Source organism: Armigeres subalbatus, unplaced genomic scaffold, assembly GCF_024139115.2.
Source record: "Armigeres subalbatus isolate Guangzhou_Male unplaced genomic scaffold, GZ_Asu_2 Contig1729, whole genome shotgun sequence".
NCBI lineage: Eukaryota > Metazoa > Arthropoda > Insecta > Diptera > Culicidae > Armigeres > Armigeres subalbatus.
In genome coordinates, this window is record NW_026942538.1 from 229,033 (window position 1) to 253,802 (window position 24,770).

Genomic DNA, 24,770 nt, shown 5'->3' on the forward strand with positions numbered 1-24,770 from the left:
TCGCGAAAAAGTTCACCGCGAAATAGTACTAACCACGAAATTATACTGAACGCGAAATGGTTAACCGCAGAATGTTTTACCGCGAAATATCGTACAATCATTCAGACTATGAGCTTTATATCACTTGATACATGGTACATATCTTGATATGAAATGTCGTGTCCTAAACATTATTCGCAGTGAAAATCAGATGAATGATTGTTTAAGCTCGTAGTCTATAAATGCTATATAATAAATATTATAAATTTGTGAATGTAATAAATTACACAGTTATGTAGTTACAGGCATATGAATTTTACTTGTTCGGATAACATAATTAACAACGAGTGTTCAATTCCATAAAATTTATTTTTTGTATCATTTTGAGAAATTGTTTTATTTACAATAAAGTAATGCGTTTCTTTTTGTTAAATTCGCATGTCGATAAAAACCTGTAAATAAACATTCTCGTTGTTCGCTTAATTCAGTTACACAACATTTTCCTTCTACACAACGCCGTCATTATTAAATAGGTATATTCATACTTTTATCTGTTCGTTTAAATGATTACCTTGATGTTGTTAAAATATATTATAGGTATACATTTACACTTTTATATACTTAATAACCATAGGATACTAAAACAATCCTAACATTTGCTGGAAGAGTTACAACGGGAAACAGTTCTGCAGCGCAACCAAAAATCACGACCACTGCCAGAAGCTATGAAGACATACCTACATTTGACATGGGGCGGCATGCATATGTCATTAAAATCCTAAACTCACATAACGTATGGCAGCGATTATAAACGAGCGACTGTACCACCTCCCTTGGAGCTGATCTGGGGTGCACACATGTACGGGTTTTAGCTTTCCCAGATTTCTTCCCGTTGTTTGGCAGCGAGCATTTTCCTTTCTGGAAATTGTGAGAAAACACAATAAGTACAAAATACGTTCCAATACCGCACAAAGACGTTACCCTTGGCTTCCCGAAGGACGCGTTTTTCGTTTTCGCGTTCTTCGGGGGCAGTCTTCAGGCGGACACCGAGGGCCGTCGTCACGAGTCTTCGTGCCAAAGCGGCACATGTTTCGGGACGTGGACGGTACGGTTGCAGCGAACTGGAGCACTTCCGTGCCTTGGAGCGAGATTCCACTGTCGCCTCGGCTAGGGGTTTCAGCTTAACAAATGTGTGACCATTGGCAAGAACTTCGGCCGCTGCACAGAGTAATAGTTTATCGTTATATATATACCCACGATAATGATCTCTAGGTCAAAATTTACCTATTTTAGAACTACTGAATACCGCCAGGGCGTGCGTGTCATCTACCCATTTAATATCAAACCCTGACTCTTTGTACTGTGAGAAAAGCATCATGAGATCTTGTGTTTTGAACTCTACCGGGAAGTTGGACACCTCCAGTACGTGTGGGAATTCTTCCTCGTTCAGGACGGCTTGCTTCGTTTGATACACCTGAAATAGAAATAATCGGCAGTATTTTAAAACATAATTCACAGACGAAACCCAAACGCACCTTATAGTCTGTTCGAGGGACTTCAATTGAAACCTTCCCCACCGCCGATGTCAACTCTTCCATTAGCTTCGGGTTCAAACAATCTCCATTATCATCATACATCGATTCCCAATCGTCTTCTTCTGGGTTGACTAACCGTTCTGAATCCTGTTTCGACTGACCGTTGGCCTTATCCGTGGATACATCCTTTTCGGCAGATTCATGTTCAGCTATTTCCAACACATCAGATGCAAACGTTTGCTTCATAATTCTCCTATTGCTACGGTTAATCTCCTGAGAAGCCTTCCTAAGTTCCTTCTCATCCTTATCGATCTTATCAGTAACACCCGCACCGACTTTATCATTAATAATCAATGCAGTGGCATTACTGCCGGTCTGCTTCGAACGGCTTTTATTTGACTTGTTCATATTTTCTACTACTTTGGGATTTGTACTTCCGTTCAGTTCCGCTAAAATGCAACCGTTTTGGCGCAGTTCTTTCCTCTCCTTTTTGCGTTCAGATTTGGGCGCAAAATCACAGTCTTGATCTTCGTTCTCTCTAGGAACCTCTTCCGACTTTTTGCTTTTTAGTTTCACTACTTCTTGAGTGGTTCCGTTGTTTGGAACGTTCTCCTCTACGCTATGACTACGATTTTAAAACTGACAAAACATCTGCTATCAACTGGGACAATGGGTTCGAGCTTTTGATGATTCTCTATCACAGTGTTTGGTAATCCAATGTCTGCTGGCGGTGGTTTGTCTTTAGCCTTGGATTTGCGTTCCTTCTCAGTGTGGGGTTGCTCTTTCCTAGCTGACGCCTTCGGAGGAGAACTGGGTGGAGTTGCGAAAACCGACAGACTTCCGACAGTTGACACCGACGGTGAAGTAGTGGTGGTTGACGCGCTGTTTGCGCAAGTGGAAGCACTGGTGGTTGTTTGCTGGTTTACAGCAGTTACCGGCGGGGTAGTTAGACTTCGACGAGCTCGCGGAATGTAGACGGCGCGATCCGGTCGTCGTTCCCGATGCGGACGAGCAGGCCTGAAATAGAGAAAGGCGTTAAATCTGCCGAAGTATTATGTATTTATTAAAATTATTGGATTACTCATTTTTGAGTGAATATCACACACTACTAGTGCTGTCTAATGAGCAGCTCGAAGTAGCTCGAAGTTGTTCCCGTCCTGCTCGTTCTTTTTTATCAACAAATGGGCATGAGCAGGACAGGGAGAAACTTCGAGCTACTTCAAGCTCTCATTGGACAGCACTAGTATTAAGTATCTATTTTTACTGATGGGGTTTCCAGCTGGCCTTACGAGCAAACGCGTAGGATTGCTAATCCGCAGATGGCTGTGGATATACAACAGTAAAGCACATGTGAAGATTGGACAAATCAAGCATCCGAAAGATATTCAATTTGCAAAAAAGTGCTAACCGCTGTGGAGGTTGGTACTCGGATTCTGATGGCTTTTCCACAAGCGTGACAAAGTGGTCTTGTTGTGTAGGGGTTATCACGCCTATCTAGAGAGTAGGAGGTTGAGGGTTCGAGTCCCTCCAAGACACGTGGATTCTTTTTGGCAAATCTCATATCAATTTGTCCATACAGTGGGAAAAATGTTCATAAAGCCACAAAGAAATAAGTAACTCAGAAATACAATATGTAGCACTTTTAACTAATACGAACGCGTTCAAGCTTGCACTAATTTATTTTCTCACCGACCGCACAAAGAATAAACCCTAAATTCGCGACTATTCTACGTCCTACTACGAACGTGTCCATTCTTGCACTCCAAATAAAATTAGTGATCCTGGCGCTAAAATGTCTAAGGAAGCGAATAAGAATAGTTTCGAGGGCAGCACGAATGAGTATCATGTCTATTTTCCTCGAATTCCTCATTCTAACACAATTTTCATCGTAATTTAATCAGTCTTTTGTTTTAATAGGGTAAGATGCCCCAAAACGCTTAACCTACAATGTACTACGCTTCTCCAGGAGCTGTCCATATCAGAATGCTGATTCGCCGACGCATGGTGCGTTGTTTATTAGCTACATAAAAGGCGTTTTGCATCATGTGTTTTCCGACAACGAAATATCAAATATTTTTATAAATGTGAATATTATCAATATGATTGAGATTTTCTACAATGTTAATATGCCATACGCTAGCTATATTGTTTAACTGTTGCATGAGAATTTAGAATTTATTGTACATCGTCTTCAACTTATAAATTGCACAGACTGATTGTTTGACTCAATCCTAGTTTCGAAATCTAATTTGCTAACATTAAAGTCGAAAAAACAACACACTTTGTTGAATAGTCTGCAGCATTTTTTTTTTATTTTGACCGTAATGTGTGCGGTGGCCACGGATCCATAACAGTTGACGATTAATGAGTTGACGAGACGGTGCATGAAATCGAACATTCTCCAGGATGTTACGGCAGTCGATGTTGCACGTTATGACGTCAAAAATAAACATCCTTTGAAGCATCAATCGACGGTCTGCCAATGATTGCAAGTCAATCAAAGCACAACGATTTCGGTATGGAGGCAGGTTTGTGGATCGTTCCATGGTAAGCGGCGCAGGGCGTAGTTGATGAAGCGTTTTTGTATTCTCTCGATGCGCCCAATGTGAACGGAATGATACGGAGCCCAGATTTGCACTCCATACTCTAGTATGCTCCGAATTAATGCACAATATAGTGATTTGAGAGCATGGAAATCATCGAACTGTGCTGTATTCCGCCGCAAGAACCCAAGCATAGCATTGGCCTTAATGGTAACTGATGAATGTTCCGTAAAACGAAGCTTACTGTCGAGAACGATGCCAAGGTATTTGATCGATGTAACCCTCTGAAGCGCTGTGTGATCCAGACAATAGTCATAGGTTATACATTGACAACGAGTGAATGTTATGGCTATTTAGTCGGGTTCATTTGCATACCATTGATCTTGCACCAGTTTGCAACATGTACAATATCAGTATGTAATTTGTAAAGCACAACAGTCTACGAGCGATTTTATGACACGGTATATTTTCAAATCGTCCGCATAAAGCTGTTTTTCGGAGCTCAGAAGGCTACACAGATCATTGACGAAAAGAATAAAGATGAGCGGACCTAGAATACTGCCCTGTATTCTGCCCATACTCCAGAGAGAATGTCATAGACATCAGACTTGGCGCTATGTACTTTGACGAAAGCCTTGCGAGAGGATAAATACGATTTTAACCACCGAATGATCCAAGTAGGTAAGCCAAGTCGGTCAAGTTTTTCTATCGCTAGTGCATTTGGCACCTTGTCAAACGCCTTTGAAAAGTCAAAATAAATAGCGTCGACCTGGCTACGGTTCTCCAGTTCGTCTAGCACTGTATGAGTGAATGCCATTAGGTTGGCTGTCGTCGAGCGCTTTTTCATGAACCCATGTTGATACTCGGAGATGATAGACTGTACTGCTGGGTATAACACTTCGTGCAAAAGACTCTCAAAAACTTTGGCGAAACAGTTCAAGATTGATATCGGACGGTAGTTATCTACACTATGTATGTTACCGGATTTGTACAAGGGAACGATAGAAGCAAGCTTCCGGGAAAACACTATCGCTTATAGATCGATTGATAATTGAAGCAATGGGCAATGCCAGCGATGAAGCACATTGTCTGATGAAGGTGGGCGGTAAGTGAACGGGTCCCGGTCCTTTTGATGTGTTAAGCGAGCTGAGAGCTTCAAAAATATCTGCATTGCTAAAAGTGACTTGAGGAAGCCGGACGGAATACGACGGAAGACTTTCGATGTAGCTTTGATCCAATGGAAAAGGATTGTCGTCATGTACTGAGCGGAAGAAGCTGGCAAACAAATTTGCTGTTGCGTCAGGTGATAGACCCCTTCTGTTTTTTAATGTAGGCCCAGAACGATGAAGCATCATTTTTCAAATTTGCTTGAAGGCTTCTTCAGCTAACCGCAGATTAGCCGCGTTCACTTCAATCCTGTTTCCTGCATTTCCGCAGACGATTGCGAAGATTCCGGAGCTGTGGCGTCCACCAGGGTTGATTGTACTTCTTAGATGGTCGGCAAATTTTGACCGGCACGTTTTCTTAGATGATCTGTTCGATGGTGCGATAGAAGGCATTGAGGCATAATTCATAACATGATTCCAGTCCAGGGCAGCAATCCCATTGACGATTTGATAATCACACCTGTTGAAGTCGTAGTCAACGGTAGATATTGACACTGATCTCTCATCGCGAGAACGGACGTCAACGGTTAAAACTAATGGCTTGTGATGAGGGTCAATTTTTAAAAGAGCAGATGGCGACTCGAAGAGATCTATGATGCATGGATCGCTTACGAACACCAAGTCAAGAAGTTTGCCGTTCGCGTTCAGAAGATCGTTGATATGATGCAGACCGGAGGATAACAAGGACTCTGATAGGGCAAGCTCCTGCTCAGTTGACGCGTTGATAGGCAAGTATCCGTTAATTTCATCATCAAAATGCCAGACTAGATTCGGCAGATTGTAATCTCCAAGGCAAACAATAACGTCGCAAATCGGCACGATTCAGTATTTGGCTAATAGAATCCGCGTGTTTCGTGTAGATATCAGGGCAGCTGTTTGGGCGAATGTAGATGCAGCTAACGTAAAGCGAAAACTGAGGCTGAATAATGCGAACAGTGGCTTGTTCTAGGCAATAACAATCGACGAGGTTCACCGAAATACACTGCAGTTCCGATTTGACAGCAATTAGTACGCCGCCACCTCTATGAGGTAAAAATACTCATGAAAATCGTAATAGCTTATAGACAGTAAGGCTCGATGCCCATGTAGCGTCATTTCAACGCAGAGTGCACGTGGCGTCAAAAAGACGCAGGTGTGCACCGGGAAAAAGCGGTAACGCAGCGTCACCACGCCGATGCACACCAGCGTTATTTTAACGCTGCGTGCACGTGGCGTTGAAAAACCGCTACGTGGGCATCGGCCCTAATACAGTATTTGCTTAGCTAGGGCATATTGTCCCCCTTCCCTTACTAGTACACCCGATTCTTTTTTTACACGGGGGATGCGTTCCGTGAAAAAAAAGTTTTCAGTTCAAAATTTGAAAATACGTGTAAAAAAAGTTTTATGATTTCTCGACGAATCATGTAAAATGAAGCAACTTTGCAAACAAATTGTATGGGATTTTTTTTACACGGCCGTGTAAAAAAATCCGTGTAAAAACAGAATCGGGTGTACAGATCAATCAACAAACGGGGTGTCGTCGCCACGCGGGGCAAAAAGAGAACCCCGTAATTTTACCGCTATTATACCTTTCTCTCCCTTAATAACTCCACACTCTGTTTAACTAAAGCCCAACAAAAAATTTGAGAATGAATCTGAATCTGGTGAAAACTTCGATTTTTTATAAGAAATCAGCATTAGAAAATAAAGTTTTTACAAACATAAATATTTTTTAATGAAAATCTTTACCATCAACACATAGGACTTCATCCTGCACACTCAAAGCACAATATGTAACGGTCCGCCGTCAAGTTCCTACCGTTAGGCAGTGCGTATTTTTGCATATTTCATGAATATTCTATCTATCTCTAATGATAAAAAATAAGACAACATTCCTCCAGGGATTTTGATGGGAATCCTCCAACCTACAAGGATAATCCTTTAGTGATTCCGACGTGAATGATTCAGGAATAACAACGGGAACATTCTAGGAATTCGAACGGGAATGTTCCAGGGATTCCGACGGAAATGTTTCAGGGATTCTGATTAGAATCTTTTATATATTCCGATTGGAATCCACATGAATTCCGACGGGAATATTCCAATAAATCTGATGGGAATGTTCCTGGAGTTTTGACATGAATGTTCCAGGGATTTCATACACACTTAAAATAAATCGCAGTTTTCTGTGAAATTTCACCGAAATCTCAACAGCAGCACTGTTCGGTGAATAATGTTACAGATTTTCGGTGGTTTTGACAGTTGAACAAAGGAAAAATCGCAGACAATTTGGAGAAATAATTATCGAACAATTCTGCTGTTGAGATTTCGGTGAATTGAACAATTCACCGAAATCTGTGAAATGGTTTAAGTGTGTAGGCAATGTTCTAAGGATGTAGAAGCAAATCTTCGAAAGATTCCGAAGCGATTTGTCGAGGAATCCCGAAGCAAATCGTCGAGAGACTCCAAATTGATCCACCAGGAATTCCGAAATGAATCCTCCAGAGATTCCGAAAGGAATCTTACAGGGATGTCGAAGCAAGTCGTTGAGGGATTCCGAAGCAAATCATCGAGGAATTTCAAAGCAAATTGTCAGAGGGATTCCGAGGCAAAACCTCGAGACTCTGAATTGAAGCTTCAAGGAATTCCGAAGCAAATCGTCGAAGGATTCTGAAACATATCGTCAAGGAATTCCGAAGCAAATCTTCGAACGATTCCGAAGCTAATTTTCGAATGATTGCGGAGGAATTCCGAAGAAAATCAAAGAGGAATTCTGAAGCAAATTCTCCATGGATTATGAACGGTATCCCCCACATATTCTTAACAGAACTCTCAACGGTACCGAAAATAATCCAATGTGAATTCTTCTGAAATCCGGTTGAGATTCTTCGCTGATTCTTTGAGAATCTTTCTCAGCCATGAGAAACAAGCATATTTGTCTTCAAACTTTTCAGTAATTCATTGTCTTGTTCGTTATGCTATATGTAGAAAACTGATATTACTGCCAACTAAGTTACTCCAGGATTTTTTCCGATATTTTCTCCAGTTATTCCTCTGAAATTTTCTCCAGGAATGCTTACGGAAGTTCCTTCAGGAATTCCTCCGGAAGTTGATCCGAAAGTTCCTCTGGAAGTTCTTCCGGAAGTTCCTCTACATAAGTTTCTCCACAAATTCCTCGGAGGAAATCCTTGAGAAATTTCCGGATGAATTCCTGAGGGAACTTTTAGAGTAATTCCTGAAGAAATTTTGAAGGAATTGCTGAAGGAACTTTTGGAGGAATTCCTGAAGGAACTTCTGGAGGAATTCCTGAAGAAACTTCCGGAGAAATTCTTGGAGAAAATCCGGAGGTATTCTTGGAGGAGCTTCCGAAGGAACTTCCGGATGAATTCCTGGAAAAAATCCAGAGAAATTCCTGGAAGAACTTCCGGAGGAATTTCTGAGGGAACTTTTAGAGGAATTCCTGAAGGAACTTTTGGAAACAATCCTGAGGGAACTATTGGAGGAACTGCTGAAGGAATTTCTGGAGGAATTCTTGGAGAAAATTCCGAAGGTATTCTTGAAGGAACAGCCGGAGAAATTCCTGGAAGAACTTCCGAAGGAATTCCTGAAGGATCTAACGAAAAAAATTCAGCAAGAACTTCCGGAGCGATTCCTGGAATAGCTTCCGGAGAGATTCCCGAAAGATCATCAGGAGGATGAATCCTCCGGAGGGATTTCTGGAGGAGCTTCCGGACGAATTTCTGAAGGAACTTCTGGAGGAATTTGTTGAGGAACTCCACAGGAATGCTAGGAGGAAATTAAGGCGGAATTCCTGAAGGAGCTTCAGAAAGTATTCCAGAAGGGTTGTCTGGAGGAATTCTTGCAGGAATTTCCATATAAATTCCTGGAGCAACTTCCAGAAAAAGGCAATTATCTTTTGGTAATTTTTCTAGGAATATTTTTTCATCACGAAGGAATTCCTTGAAAAAAATATGCCTGAAAGATGTCATTAAGGAATTCCTAGAAGATATCACCAAGGAATACATACAAGAATTCAAGAAAAAAAATACTGAAAGAATTTCTGGCTGAATTCCCGAAGGAAATCCTGACAGGACGCATGAAGGGTTAATGGATAACTTCTCAAACAATTTTCCAAAGTTATTTTTAAACTTATTCTAGACATCAGTACCGGTTTAACTTCATTTAAAACTACATACAAAATTGCCGAAAAAACGGATTTCGACGCGCATTTTAATTGAATGAACAAACAGTTTCGTTTTTATTTACCCTTCTGCTTGTTTATTCCGCCCGTTCCACCCGAGGTTCCACCCATATGGTGTTGACAGTTGTATTGGTGAACCTGGTGTGAAACCGTGGAACAACACAGTGCGATCCCGACAGCTTTGGGATTGGAACTAGTACGAACCTAGTTCCAACCTGAGCGAATAAAAAAGCGTTTGAAATTCAGCCTCTGGAATGAGTTATTGGCAAACTACTGAATGACCATATGACTAAATGATCGATAACATCCTTGGTCAATGTTCGAATTCCGTTGCGATCTTGATTTTTTTGTAATTGCTAATCGCAAAAAGTGAGCGCGGCGTGCGAATGATAAAATGAAAAAAGAAATTCATCAAGTAGGCAAGATTTTATTTTATCTTACAGGTTCGCTCTAGAGAAAAGGGGGTGAGTGAAAGATGTTTTTCACCACAAACAACGAAAAAAGATTCTTCTTCGACCCGAAAATCGCTTGATTTCATCTCATCGAACCAATTCATACTTAAGCGTATAATGTATAAGATTCGCCTTAAGAAATGGCTAATAAAACACTTAAACACGCTTCCTAATTAAGTAGCAATGAGAAACTAGCTTGTTTGTAGTTTGCGGATAAGTTGGGGAACGAATTAAAAAGCTATAGAAGTGAACACTTATAGCCTATTCAGATTACGCCATTTATGATAATACATATCTTGATAAAGGATAAGGATGCCAATCCCCATAAAATCAATTTTCTTTCTCCAATTCAACAAGATATTTATTATAATAACTGACGTAATCTGAATATACTTTTACTTAGAGTCACTTGAAGGGTTGATCAAAAATGAAAGTTGCCAAAATAAAAACATTGACATCGTTCAAAATCAATCTTAGCAGATCCTCTTTGCGCAACTTTACTAACCGAAACTATGCCATGTATCATATTATATGAGTCAGAAAAAAAGCTTCATTCTTGTCTAGTCTTTTGGCTTGCTAGAACGGTGAAGCTAGATTTGAGTCGGGCCCCTATCTATAACCAATTCGAATTGTCAGATGAATCTACCCTGTATACTCATATCTGTATCTGATGAATAGATTGCCTTTTGGAAACAAGCCTGCATTAGGTATGGTACAAAGAGAATTAGCAAAACTGTTCGCGAATGAGCCCTTCGTTGTGAATTTCCTGGATGATGTGATAAGAACACTTGGGAACCCTTGCTCGAGTTCTAGAAATTTTGAAGAAAGCAGGATTGACGATATGTAAGAAGAAATGTGTCTTTTTTAAAACGAAAGTGGATTATTTAGGATTTAGGATAGTTTTCGGAGCGAGGAGTCAGTAAAACAAAAAAAATAAATGCCAGCGAGGAGCGAGGAGTCAGTAAAACAAAAAAAATGAATGCCATTATGAATGCAAAGCCAGGAGGAGATTGACCGGCTGAAAAACAACAAAGCCCCTGGAGTTGACCAACTACCAGAAGAGTTGTTTACACACGGTGGTGAGGCACTGGCTAGAGCACTACATTGGGTAATTACCAAGGTTTGGGAGCACGAGGTTCTGCCGCACGAGTGGATGGAAGGTGTCGTGCCATAAGCTGTAATGTAGCAACTACCGCGCAATCACATTGCTGAACGCCGCCTACAAGGTACTCTCCCAAATTATATGCCGTCGACTAACACCAATTGCAAGAGAGTTCGTGGGGCAGTACCAGGCAGGATTTATGGGTGAACGCTCTACCATAGATCAGGTGTTCGCCGTTCGTCAGGTATTGCAGAAATGCCGCGAATACAACGTGCTCACACATCATCTATTTATCGACTTCAAAGCCGCATATGATACAATCGATCGGGACCAGCTATTGCACGAAAACGTATTTCCGGATGAACTGATACGGTTGATCAAGGCGACGATGGATCGGGTGATGTGCGTAGTTCGAGTTTCAGGAGCATTATCGTAATACGAAGTAATACCACAGATAACAGATATTTAGGCTAGAGCAAATTTTATTGAAAATCCTGTGTAAACTTTCAAGTTGATATACGTTGGCCCACTACTGCCATCTACTCAGCTGATTGCGGCAGTACATACGGACGCAGCTGATTAGCAATTGTCGAACGCAACCAATGCATTTGACAGCCACATTCGGGCTGCGTTTTCAATAACAATGATCCTGGCGCCATCTCCAATCGATTGCCAAACGCGGTCCCAAATAAAATTACATTTGAATTAACGGTTGCGGATGTTTACAAACGTATTGGATACCAGCCTCAATATCTGTTATCTATGGTAATACGAAGTAATACGAAGGACACGAGTGGTACGATTTTCACGAAGTCCGTCTAATTTTTGGTTTCATCGACGACATTGATATTAAGGCACGTAACTTTGAGAGGATGGAGGAAGCCTACATCAGACTGAAAAGCGAAGCTAAACGGATTGGATTAGTCATCAACACGTCGAAGACGAAGTACATGATAGGAAAAAGCTCAAGAGAGGACAACGTAAGCCACCCACCACGAGTTTGTATTGGTGGTGACGAAATCATGGTGGTTGAAGACTTCGTGTACTTGGAATCACTGGTGACCTCCGATAACGATATCAGCAGAGAAATTCGGAGACGCATCATAGCCGTACTTTGGACTCCGCAAAACGCTCCGATCAAATAGAGTTCGCCGCCGTACCAAACTGACTATCTACAAAACGCTTATTAGACCGGTAATTCTCTACGGACACGAGACCTGGACGATGCCAGAATGTCGGACAGTAATCCGGTGAAAATGGTTCTCGACAACGATCCGACGGGAACAAGAAGGCGAGGTGCACAGCGGGCAAGGTGGAGGACGATTTGCGAACCCTCCGCAGACTGCGTGGTTGGCGACGTGCAGCCATGGACCGAGCTGAATGGAGAAGACTTTTATGAATTGCGTAAAAGGCCTTAGTCTGGTCATAGAGGATGCAAAGCCACTAGAAAATGCATCGAAAGTAGGGACTGTTCACAAAAAAGGCGTAACGCTGTAGTGAGACGGAGGGGGTCAGTTCAAGCGTTACGATTCATACAAATAAATAATATCATCCATATATTAAGTATTACGAGCGAGAATGAGGGGTCTAATTTTACGTTAAGTAATTTGTGAACAGCCCCTAAGAGCGTTTGCTGGCATGGTCAATTATTACAGTCGTTTTGTAAAAGGTTTAGCTACGACTATGTCTCCGTTGAAAGAAAATTATATTACAGTCGCCTCTCCTCGGGATATTTAGGGGGTCATCGACATAAGGATCATCACGACATGGAATTTTTCATGACAATCAATGAATTCCTAGCAATCTAGCTCCCAATAAATCAGCCGGAAGCTATACAAAAGTTCATTTAATCATTGTATAATGTCCAGTGGAATAAATCTTCAACCCAACTCACGTTGACCATCCGAGGTTATCGGTCGTGAAGTTAGTTCTCTGCTCTTGGAAGATTATTTCATTTCTCCAAATTAAGTAGAGCTACGCCACCCGGAGCTAGTACACATCTGGTGCCGAGAGGCGGCAACCCAAACCGTGACCAAGTGTAAAGGGCCTCATACACGCTCCGACATCTTGTACAACTTTGACTCCGCCCCTGGAAATTTGGTTCGGTCGGAGGGAAGTCGGACCGTCTATGAGCAAGTTGTACTGTTCAACAGTCGTACAACTTGCTCACAGACGGTCCGACTTTACTGCGACCGAATCGAATTTCCGTAGGGCGGTGTTTCAAATAGTAGATCTTTTCATTCATATTTTGACCCAAGGAACGAATTCGGAGCTGTCACCACTTTGCTACTAACATGGAAAGATGGAAGCAATTCACCAATCGAACCATTTATCATAGGAAACAGTGTTGAAGGTCTCGCCGGACCTCTTGAATCTGCCAGAAGTGAAGCGCAATGCACTCGAATGTCCTACGAACCGCATACTATGCTTCTAATTGTTCGAAAAATCATGAAGATAGAGATGAGAGAACAGCTGAGCTTTCAGCTTTCTGTCTCAATTGCGAAGGACCTCATCGTCCAAGCAGTCGGTTATGCGAGATCTACAAAAACAGAAGTACGTGTTATCCGCACCAAAATTGATGGAAATCTATCCTACATCGAAGCCCGGAAAAGAGTCGAAGCCGGAAATGGAAGCTACGCGCAGGTAACAGCCCAACCCAGACTTGACCATGCGAGACTGATCGCGATGGAAGCACAAATGCAAGATAAACTGGACAAAATTGCAAAGCTAGAGGAAACGCTGAAAGAGAAGGAATCTGCGGAGGAAAAGCTAAGCGGAACAGTCGAGCGTAGCAATCAAAAATAAGACAGAATCAGCGAAATATTAGATCAGATCCGAGGTAGAGATGCAAAAATTAAAAAAATGGAAGCACAAGTTGAGCATATTAAAGAAAAAACACTGCGACAAACGATTAGAATCATCGAGCAAAGAAGCCGATCCTAACTAACCAACAACAACATAACTCAACCGTCTAAGACGAGTTAAGTAACTCCATTTAATTCCACCAATTATTTCGATATCTTTGCAGATACGTATTTCGACCACAACTATGTGGTCGTCTTCAGTGTCTCGTACTTGACTCGACTTTAAGTCAAGTACGAGACACTGAAGATGACCACACAGTTGTGGTCGAAATACGTATCTGCAAAGATATCGAAATAATTGGTGGAATTAAATGGAGTTACTTAACTCGTCTTAGTCGGTTGAATACATTCCACTAAAAAGAGCTTAAAATATTTTTTCTGAACAACATAACTATCAACAGCACCAGATCAGTCAAGGATGGCACCGCCTCCCAAAAAAGTCACAACCAACACAAGTAGTCACAAGGAAAACATCAGAAAAACTTTCACAGCAGGTTGCAGATTTGTCCGACTCTGAGACGGTGAACACCGGAAGAATTTTCGATCACAAAGCTGAATCATCACGCCGTCAATAAGAAGTCATAGCCGAACAATTGTCTCGCAACCAACAACCCCATGGACACTAACATCACACGCTGTTTTGTGGCGTGGGAAAGTGGAGTACCACCTCCACTTTCAATAGAAACGCAGCAGGCAGGGGAATCTATCCAGGACGCATTACCCAACCAGTATTTTCAATATACTCAGAAGCCTTCTTTTATGTAGCTCGTACGCCGTAGCTCAAGGGGCTTTGAAACCTCCCTCCAAGATGACTGGAAGCCTTCCTTTCAAGATGCTCGGAAGCCTCCCTTCAAAATTCCCTGGTAGCCTCCTTTAAAGAGGCTTGGAAGCATCTTTTCAAAACGCGCGGATGCCTACTTTCAAGAGGCTCGGAAGTTACCTTTCAAAAGGCTCGTAAGTCTCCTTTCAAGAGGCTCGAAAGCTTCTCTTCAAAAAGCACGAAATTCTTCTGCCAAGAGCCTTAGAAGCGTACTTTCAATATGCTCAGAAGCCTTCTTTTAAGTAGCTCGTATGCCGCTTTAAAGGGGCTTTGAAGTCTCCCTTTAAATATGCTCGGAAGCCTCCCTTCAAGAGGCTCGTAAGTTTTCTTTCAAGAGTCTCGTAAGCCTTCTTTCGAGAGGCTCAAAAGCTTCTCTTCTACCTTCAAGGGGCTTAGAAGCCACCTTTAAGTGACTCGAAACCCGCTTTCAAGAGGCTCTGAAGCCTCGCTTCAAGAAGATCGAAACCCTCCTATGAAGATCCTCTGAGGTCCCCTTTTAAATGATCGAAAGCCGCCTTCCAAGTGGCCCGGATGCCTCCCTCCCTTCAAGAGGCTTGGAAGCCTCCCTGCAAGCGAATCGGAAGCCTTTTTTCAAGAGACTCGGGAGCTTCCCTTGGAGAGGCTCAGAAGCCTCCTTATGATAGGCTTGAAAGCCTCTCTTCAAGATGCTCGGAAGTCTCCAATAGACAAAAATGAAAGGAAAAAAGAAGCCTGATGTATAAATTTACTTTTAATTGGAAAATTTCAGATAACTTAATGGAGAGTCATATGTCCCATTAGTTTTCAGGTCCGTTTTTCATAAATCTTATCTACGCTTATTTTCATTTATAGCCAAAAAAATAAATAGGGGGTACAAAAGTTCGAAGGGATAGCTCTCAAGAAGAAGGTTGAGAACCGATGTTCTATGGCAAAGTAAAGCTTATTTTATGGAAGGTGAAACTTATAGTTTTTAATCATTTAGAAAACATTTTAACTTTTTTGTCAAATTAATGCTTTAAGAAAATAAAACAATGAGTTCTACGCTATAAATTAGTTGTTTAATAAAGGGAGTTCACTGCAGTGATAATAAAAATGCCCCAATATGCCCCGGGTGCTCATAATGCCCCCAGGTCCCCTACCCGAGCAAAGTTTGATTCTTCTTCTTTTTCTTCTTCTTATTGGCTTTACATCCCCACACTGGGACAAAGCCGCCTCGCAGCTTAGTGTTCATTAAGCTCTTCCCCAGTTATTAACTGCGAGGTTTCTAATCCAGGTTACCATGTTTGCATTCGTATAGCCTTAGGCTAGCACGACGATAATTTCATGCCAAGGGAAGTCGAGACAATTTCCAATCTGAAAATTGTCTAGACCGGCACCGGGAATCGAACCCAGCCACCCTTAGCATGGTCTTGCTTTGTAGCCGCGCGTCTTACCGCACGGCTAAGGAGGGCCAAAGTTTGATAGCAAAGTTTGATATCAAATTGAAATCAAAACTTGCTGTCAAGATGTCAATTATTTGATTACTCCAGTTGATCTTGTTTTGTATGGATTAAGGTTAACACAGCAGAAATGAGTGCACATTTTCACACTGTAAAATCACACTGAAAACAAATTTTGCCGTGTATACTCCCGGTCATAAGTTTGGGTTTATCCAATAAAATAATGTGCTATATCAAATATCTCAAGGTCATGATACATCTACTTATTATCTATCAAATGAACCCAGAAGATCACTAATCGGCAAGGTTTGCAGAAATCGCTCTCAATAGATAACAAACAACGATAAAAGAAAGGTAAAAAATGTTCCGAATGGTCCAAAACACAAAATGAGCGAGAACACATCGAAAATCATCACTTCTCTGTTCCTCCACTCGCATATCAGTCCCATACCGTTTTTTCGCATACTGAGATAATAGCCATTGAATCGCATCTTCCATGTGAAACTTCAAAAGAATCTAATAAATTGAAACCTCATCGTATTTTGCTGAAATTTTGCTGAGTTGCTCATCATTCGATAGATTACTGGAAGCGATTTAGTTTGATCAAAACATTGTTTAGTTTTGTGCAATCGAGTCATGTAAATTCATAGTGGGACAGTTATGCGAGTACTTTCAATATGGGACGCACATGACTTGGTTTCACTCATGGGCATACAAAATCACAATTTTTATCATGATTTATGGAAGTACATTATAAATGAACCCCATTAATGCGTTAACTCAAAAGTGACGAAAAGTCAAATGAGACTGTTATGTGAGTGAGGGCAGTGTAGGAGCTGCCTATCCGATTTTGTTGTTTAAGAAAGGGAGTTCGTGGGACCTGCAGGAAGAATCCAACGGTGGGGTAATTTTATTTCAGGGTTTCATTATAAAATGGAGCATGTTAAGTCCGACCAAAATGTGGCCAATTATACCTTTATATGCCCAGTAGAATCATGGGAAATATGGAAAGAGGACGAAAGCTATCTAAATTTTATTTGATCAGAAAAAAGTTCAATATTCATGAGAGTTTCATCATGAAAGAACCAAAGTTCGTTCCTGGTTAGTGGTTATTATGAGTGCATCGGGTCGAAAACTCTGAGGGGAGACGATTATCGCAACATTTTTAGGCAAGGAATATTGATTTATTATTTAGAGGAAGAAATATTGAGAGGATTCAGAACCTGAGTTAAATAAACTGATTCCAAGGTCAGTGCCGGGAAGGCCGTGGTCCAGGATTCACCTGGATTATGGCCAGATAACGTAATATGGTACTTGATAATAATTGAAGCGCTAACCAAATGGCCGGTAGTTTTCCCAACTGTAACAATCACGGCATCATTCATCATTGAGCGATTGATGGATTGTTTAGCTAGCTTTGGGTTACTGGATACAATCGTCACCGACAATGGAACTCGATATAATGCCCAGAGGTTCAAGTCTGTTTGGTGCCGTTTGGTATTAAACATTTCTTGTCAGCTCTGGATCACCTAACTCCCAATGGTGTCGCGTAGAACATTCAAAGGATCATCGAAAAACGCTTTTGTAGACAACTAGATATCATCATAAAATGTTGAGTGGTTGTCGTAGCGCGCAGCATTAATTGCTCTTTAAGAACTCCTACGTCTATCGCTATGCTCGGTGGGGAAATCGTAACTATCTTATTGACAGTTATACGTTCATTTCTAGGTAAATTACCAAATAAAAACCACGTATGAAAAATAACCAATTTAGCACAAACTTTTTTTTTACCATAATCAAAGCTTCATATTTTTTTAATTTTACGCAAAAAATGCGAAAATCAGTGAAAAAGTGGATGTAGTCTATGTAAGAGACATCGGCATTTTCATCTAATATTAAGTGCAATTCCTATTGCCCTTATAATTATCAGATTGGTCCATACATGACCAAAATTTAAAAACTCCGTATGAAATATACGAAGAACCATTTAATAAAAAAGATTTGATTTTGACTTTCTAAGTTTTGTTGTTTTACCGTTAACACCTTTTCATTGGAATGAATCACCTTTTCTTTGGAATTTGATTTTTATAGTTTTCCAGTTTTATCATTAAATTTTTTCTCCAAAACGCATATACATCAACAGAAATAAGATAAATGTACGGTTGCTTGATAATTGATTTATACGAGTATCTAAGATGAAATTCTTGAAATTTTGGGCACACTTGGGGAATAAACTTATAATCCATTATAGTAAATATATCCAATAATAGCCACAATAGTAGAATGTATAAATAACATGTACTTTTATCGACCACCTTTTGGTGCTTCCGTCGGAGTCATACAGGCGTGTACCTTCCGTGCTGAGCGTTCCCACGCTTCATATTAACCGATACCCACCGACGCGTTCGCACCTTTTCGAACATTTCTATTTATTTACCTCCTCAGTAAACCATTAACCTTATTTCGAAGAGCCATGGCGTAATACCACCGGTGGTAATACGCTATATGGTTGTATCTACTTGCACTTGCTGACCAACCAGTTTTGTTTTATTTACCGTTTATTGCATCTTCATCTCACTCACCTACTGGTAGTAGTACTGCTGCTTGGGGTTTGATTTCCTTGACTAGTTACAGCCGCAGCAACAGGTGGTTGTTCGGTTGTGCTACTGTTATTGTTATCGTCGGCTTCTATTGACGAAGTGATTGCTACATCTCCTGCCGGCAATTTACTTTTGCCAGTAGTTATCACTTTTGTTGGCGGTGTGCCGCTATCGATTTTAGTAACAGTACTAGCATCACCTGTTTCGCCTTGTCTTGGTGCCCTACTTAAACTGCCGGTAGTAGCCTTGTAAGGTGACTTCGATTCAACGACAGACGCCGCTGCCGTTGGGGGCGGTTTCGGGGGTGGATCAACAGCACTTTCCTCGGGTGTAGGGTTTGTAGCGCTTCCTTGCGGTACCGAATCGGATGGAGGCTGTACAGGATGGTGGTAATGATTATAGTCGTTTGGATTTTCGCCGGCTGCTGGCGGTGCAAGCTGGATTGCACTATCGGAAAATTTTAAAGCCTTACGAGCGGCCGGTGGCCTGTAGATCCCTACGGCGGAAAACTTCGCGGCTGACGGTGGAGATGACGCCAAAGGCGTACCTGTGAGAAATGAGAGAATTGAAAAAATATTATCTTTCAGTGATATGGAAATGCTAATATCATCTTCCAAACTTGGACGTACATGTTCAAGATGGCATTAGAGGCGAAAGTATAGAATTGATAGTTCCGTTAGGATACGGCAGGCATGAAGAATGTTTTTATAGAAGTCGATTTGAAAGCGAGCGGAGGGCAATATTTGTGATGGCACATATCACACGACCTTCCTTCTGCCAAGCTCCCGTATGAAGGGGAGGGAAGAATATCAGTGTGGAAGCTGATATATCTCCACTGGCAAAAGGAAGGTGGTTTGACTTGCTCATATGCCATCGCGTGCGGAAGGATTTGCTATTATTATCTTTCAGGATCGAGAGACTTACTGATAAGAGTTTTGCAGTTACATCGAAATAGGTACAGTCACTATCAAAATTGAGCGTACAGCATGGATTAGATGAATATTATTCGAAAATTCCAAAGAAAATTTAATGGTTGGCTCGGTAGTTTTTAATGCATTTCAATATTCATCCCTTCCTTCAATGTATGCGTACATAAAATGGTTGAATTTTTTCTCTAAAGTCCATTTATTTGAAAATAATCTCAAAATATGCCTATTAGATGTGACAAAATTGAGCGTACAGCGAATTTTTTTCTATAAAATTTCTTATTATAAACACGATTAATGTATTTTAATATTGATTTTTCATGATTATATTTATAATAATAAACATCCGCTACTTAAACATTCAATGTTTTGAAATTAAACCATGTTTTAATCAAAATGGCGAACAAGTAAGATGTATAAACAATGCTATTTAACAATTCAATGCCGCTGGGCAAAAAAGATGCTTTAAGATATGGATTTCACCGGCATCGTGTCTTATATATGATAGATAATCGAAATCGAGCGAGACATACGATAAATTTGGGATAATTTAGTCGGCAAATGATGAAAACAGACGTAAACATACAGAGAAAACGACAAATGTTCGGAATGGCATATTTCAAATTAAGTATAACTTTATTTAAAAGTCGATACCTATACATCGAGCTTATAAGCACAGGACACTCGTTAATAATAATATCAATAAAAGAGCCGCACACGAATACATTATAAGATGTCATTTTATATTCGAAAACTCAGTCAACGTAGGAACAAATTTGGTTGAATCATTTCAATTCACCAAGATATCATTAAATAAGCTGCCGAACTCTTAAAAAAGTTTATTTTTACTCGCCACATGGAAATCATCCAATTGTATACCTTATGGTAACAGATCGTGGAGTTTAATCCAAATTTAATTATGAAATTACGATTTTAAGCTATCTTTTCAATATTCAATCAGAAGTGCTCTACGGGGTTGAAAAGCTGTTTTTATGTTCGGTACCTTAACATGCACCTTGTACTTTTAGAATTTGACTGTGAATGATTGGATTCAATAATATTACTCTTAATGATAGACCTGAGACAATAAACGAGCTTTAAAACAAATTTAAGTTAAAGACATACTAAATTTGAATTATGTCATTCCTAACATTTGTCGTTTTCTCTGTATGTTTACATCTGTTTTCATCATTTACCGACTGAATTTTCCGAAATTAATCGTATGTCTCACTCGATTTCGATTATCTATCATATATAAGATACGATGCCGGTGAAACATACAAATTAAAGCATCTATTTTGCCCAGCAGCATTGAATTGTTAAATAGCAATGTTCTTACCTCTCACTTGTTCGCCATTTTGACCAAAACATGGTTTAATTTCAAAATTGAAATGTTTAATTGAATGTTTAAGTAGCGGATGATTATTATTATAAATATAATCATGAAAAAACAATATTAAAATACATTAATCGTGTTTATAATAAGAAATTTTATAGAATAAAAATGCCGTACGCTCAATTTTGTCACATCTAATCGGCGTATTTTGAGATTATTTTCAAATAAATAAACTTTAGAGAAAAAATTTCAACAATTTTATGTACGCATACATTGAAGGAAGGGATGAATATTGAAATGCATTAAAAACAACCGAGCCAACCATTTAATTTCCTTTGAAATTTTCGAATGTAGTCAACTAATCCATACTGTACGCTCAATTTTGAGAGTGACTGTATGTATTGTTTTTGCCTCGCAGATGTTTGTTATCGTTACATACATTCGTAATTAGTGTTGGTAAAATCATTTACAATGCTCAATCATCGAACCCTCCTGTGCGAGCAAACTCGTTCGCGAATTTGAAGGAATTCATCACGGCTAAGTTTTCATGCTAGGGTAAAATGCCCAATAGTGGACCCCCTAGTAGACCCCTAATAACAATCTCTGCATCTCCTCTTCACGATACATGCATAAAACACCCAAATACACGACGTTATTCGTTGAAATTAACATTTTAAAGTCTAACTGAATTCGCCCTATAGTAGAGATCCCCTGGGGGTCCATAATAGGAACTTGCTTCCCTATAACCGACACTTCATTTGATTTTCATGTCCCGTTTCGGGACGTTCTTTTTCCCTATTATGGACCACCCAAAATACTCTTATTGTGGACACTCTTGTGTTTATTTTCTAGAGAGAATTGTAAAAAATCATCTAATTTTACTTTCCATAGCATTTCCAATGCATGTAACCAAATCATAGGGCTGTAAGGTAGGTTCTCCCGATGGAATTTCATAGCAAAATGTTTACATTGTGCTGTAATAATGCAAAAATGGCTGGAGGGTCCACTATTGGTTTGGGGTCCACTATTGGGCACTTTACCCTAAATCGTTTCATGTCAAATCATTTCGCTCTAAAAAGCGTTCAAAATTAATTTAGGGCACTTTATTGTTTACACACGCAAGAGTGTCCATGCATTGTTCTATGCGCGCACATCAATTTACTGCTTTGGAACAAAACAAAATACAAAAGAAACCCACTTAGTGGTAGTTAGGCTGCAAAGGAAGGAGCGCCCAACAGAGCTCTGGTCCCCACAAGTTCCTATCTCACGCTTCCACGGGTCGTCCGATGACAAAAGACCACCAGCTAAGGGTTGTGTACTAAGCTGGTAGTGCAGCCTGGGCAGAGCGTCTGTTCACCAGGAGGTGCGGCTCAAACAGCGTCTGCCTGGTACCCAGCGGCTGATTAACGAAATGCTATAGGTAACGCGACCCCGATAAGGTAGCTTACTGAAGCATCTGAAATACCACGGAAAATGGAGAAAAAAAAGTAGAATGTTATTGGTCGGAAACGAAATAAGGACTATGATTGGAAACTCAGTACCTCCCAAGTAACATTTTTAGTTTTATAACGCTCTTGAAGACCATTATTTACTCTACAAGAGTGCCTTAAAACCATTATAAAACCAAAATGTTACTGGGGCTGGAATGTCAGGTAACCCTAAAGTAACCTGGACGAGTGAGTCCTTCTGGCTCGTGAACTGCAGAAAGTCCGATGGCCTAGATCCGGAGAACGTGAATTCCGAGCCGTGGACCCCACGACCAACACTGCATTCAAGTATAAATTCTATCACAGCGGCTTCGGAAAAACAGAGCCTGGAGTTGGATTCGTAGTGACGGGCAAGAAGATGAAGCTAGTGATGTGCTGGAAACACATTCGCGAACGAATCTGTGTGATGAGGATAGGGGCAAATTTTTCAATTACAGCCTAATAAGCGTTTACGCACCGACAAACGATAAATCCGACGACGTGAAGGACACGTTTTATGAATGTCTTATTGAAGCCTGTGGAGAGTGCCCAAAGCATGACGTGAAATCTGTTATCGGAGACGCTAACGATAGTCCATGCTCTTGTGGATGGGCACCATTTCTCGGATGTTATCGATGTGCGGACATTCAGAGGTCCGAACATTGACTCTGATCACTACCTCGTTGACAGTAAAATTCGATCACGGTTGTCAACTGTATCGAACGAAAGATCACAGCGAACGATGCGTTACAATATCCAGCGATTGTCGGCGGAAGGAGTATCGGCTGAGTACCACCAGAAGCTCGACGAACGGATAAGTACAATCAACGTTAGCGACAACATCAACGATCTATGGGAGTTGATCCATGGAGCGGTGAGCACAACAGCACGAGAAGTGGTAGGCACTGCACAGAGGCGACCCAGGAAGGGTGTGAAGTGTCAGAGAGTGACAGACGAGAAGAACGTTACCAGAAGCCGGATGTTGGTGTCGGGTATCCGATCGAATAGAGATCGGTACAAGGGAGCAAGAGCAGCCAAAAAACGAACCCACCGCAGGAAGAAGAAAGAATATGAAGAACAAGTGATTAGCGAGGCGTAGGAAAAAATGGAGCAGAACGATATGCGGAGGTTTTATGAGTCTGTCAATGGCGTGCGGAGGAAGACAGCGCCGTCTCCCGTCATGTGCAACGACCAAGAAGGGAATTTGTTGACAGATAAAATCGAAGTGGCTGCCAGGTGGAAGCAACACTTCGAGACTTTGTAGAATAGAAAAAGTGACGGTGCATCGGCGAACAGAATGAATATTAGCGATCAAGGACAAACAGTGGAGTCGCCTACACTAGATGAGGTTAGAAAAGCTCTTAAAGAGTTGAAAAACAATAAGGCTGCGGGGAAGGGCCAGCTCGCGGCTGAACTTCTCAAACATGGCAGTGAGCAGCTTTATGAAGTTCTGCACCATATTATGTCGAAAATATGGGAAGACGAGGAAATGCCTGCTACCTGGTTGGACGGCCTCATTTGCCCTCTCTTTGAGAAAGGGCACAGGCTGGAGTGCGCCAATTACCGAGGAATAACCCTCCTTAATTCGGCGTACAACATTATGTCCCGTATTCTGTTCAACAGATTGAGACCACTTAGAGAGTCCTTCGTCGGCGAATACCAAGCAGGTTTTCGTAAGGGCCAATCAACGATGGATCAAATGTTTACCCTGAAATCCATGATAAATTCCGGGAGTACAACTTGCAGAAACATCATCTGTTTATTGATTTCAAGGCGGCGTACGATTCTGTGAAACGGAATGGATTATGGCAAATTATGCTTGAACATGGTTTTCCGGCGAAACTGATACGGCTGATTCGTATAACGTTGGACGGATCGAAATCAAGTGTAAGGGTTGCGGATGAAATATCGACGTTATTTGTTACCGAAAAACAGGGTGATGCACTCTCGAATCTACTGTTCAATATAGCGTTCGAGGGAGCGATTAGGAGAGCTGGTGTGCAAAGAAGCGGTACCATTATCACAAAATCACATATGCTCCTGGGATTTGCGGACGATATCGATATTATCGGAATTGATCGCCGTGCAGTGGAAGAGGCTTTTGTGCCTTTTAAGAGGGAGACAGCGAGGATTGGACTCACGATCAATACCAGCAAAACGAAGTACATAGTCGCTGGCAATCAACATGGGTTCATTAGTGGTGGTGGTAGCGAAATGGTGCTGGATGGTGAAGAATTTGAAGTGGTAGAAAAATTTGTATATCTTGGGACATTAGTGACGTGCGATCATGATGTTAGCCGCGAGGTGAAAGCGCGTATTGCAGCTGCAAATAGGGCTTATTACGGACTTCGTAGCCAGCTTAAGTCCCGTAGTCTGCAAACGA

General features: G+C 41.0%; 1 protein-coding gene across 1 annotated transcript in view; it reads right to left on the reverse strand.

Annotated features, from left to right (window-relative positions):
* Window positions 1-329: 329 nt before the first annotated feature.
* The window catches only part of LOC134203264 (uncharacterized protein DDB_G0290587-like), a 37,085-nt gene continuing 12,644 nt past the window's right edge, over window positions 330-24,770 (reverse strand). The window contains 6 exon segments of the mRNA XM_062678137.1: window positions 330-897; window positions 961-1,197; window positions 1,264-1,453; window positions 1,515-2,149; window positions 2,152-2,531; window positions 18,642-19,206. Coding sequence (XP_062534121.1) covers window positions 848-897; window positions 961-1,197; window positions 1,264-1,453; window positions 1,515-2,149; window positions 2,152-2,531; window positions 18,642-19,206 — 2,057 coding nt within the window. The 3' untranslated portion in view covers window positions 330-847.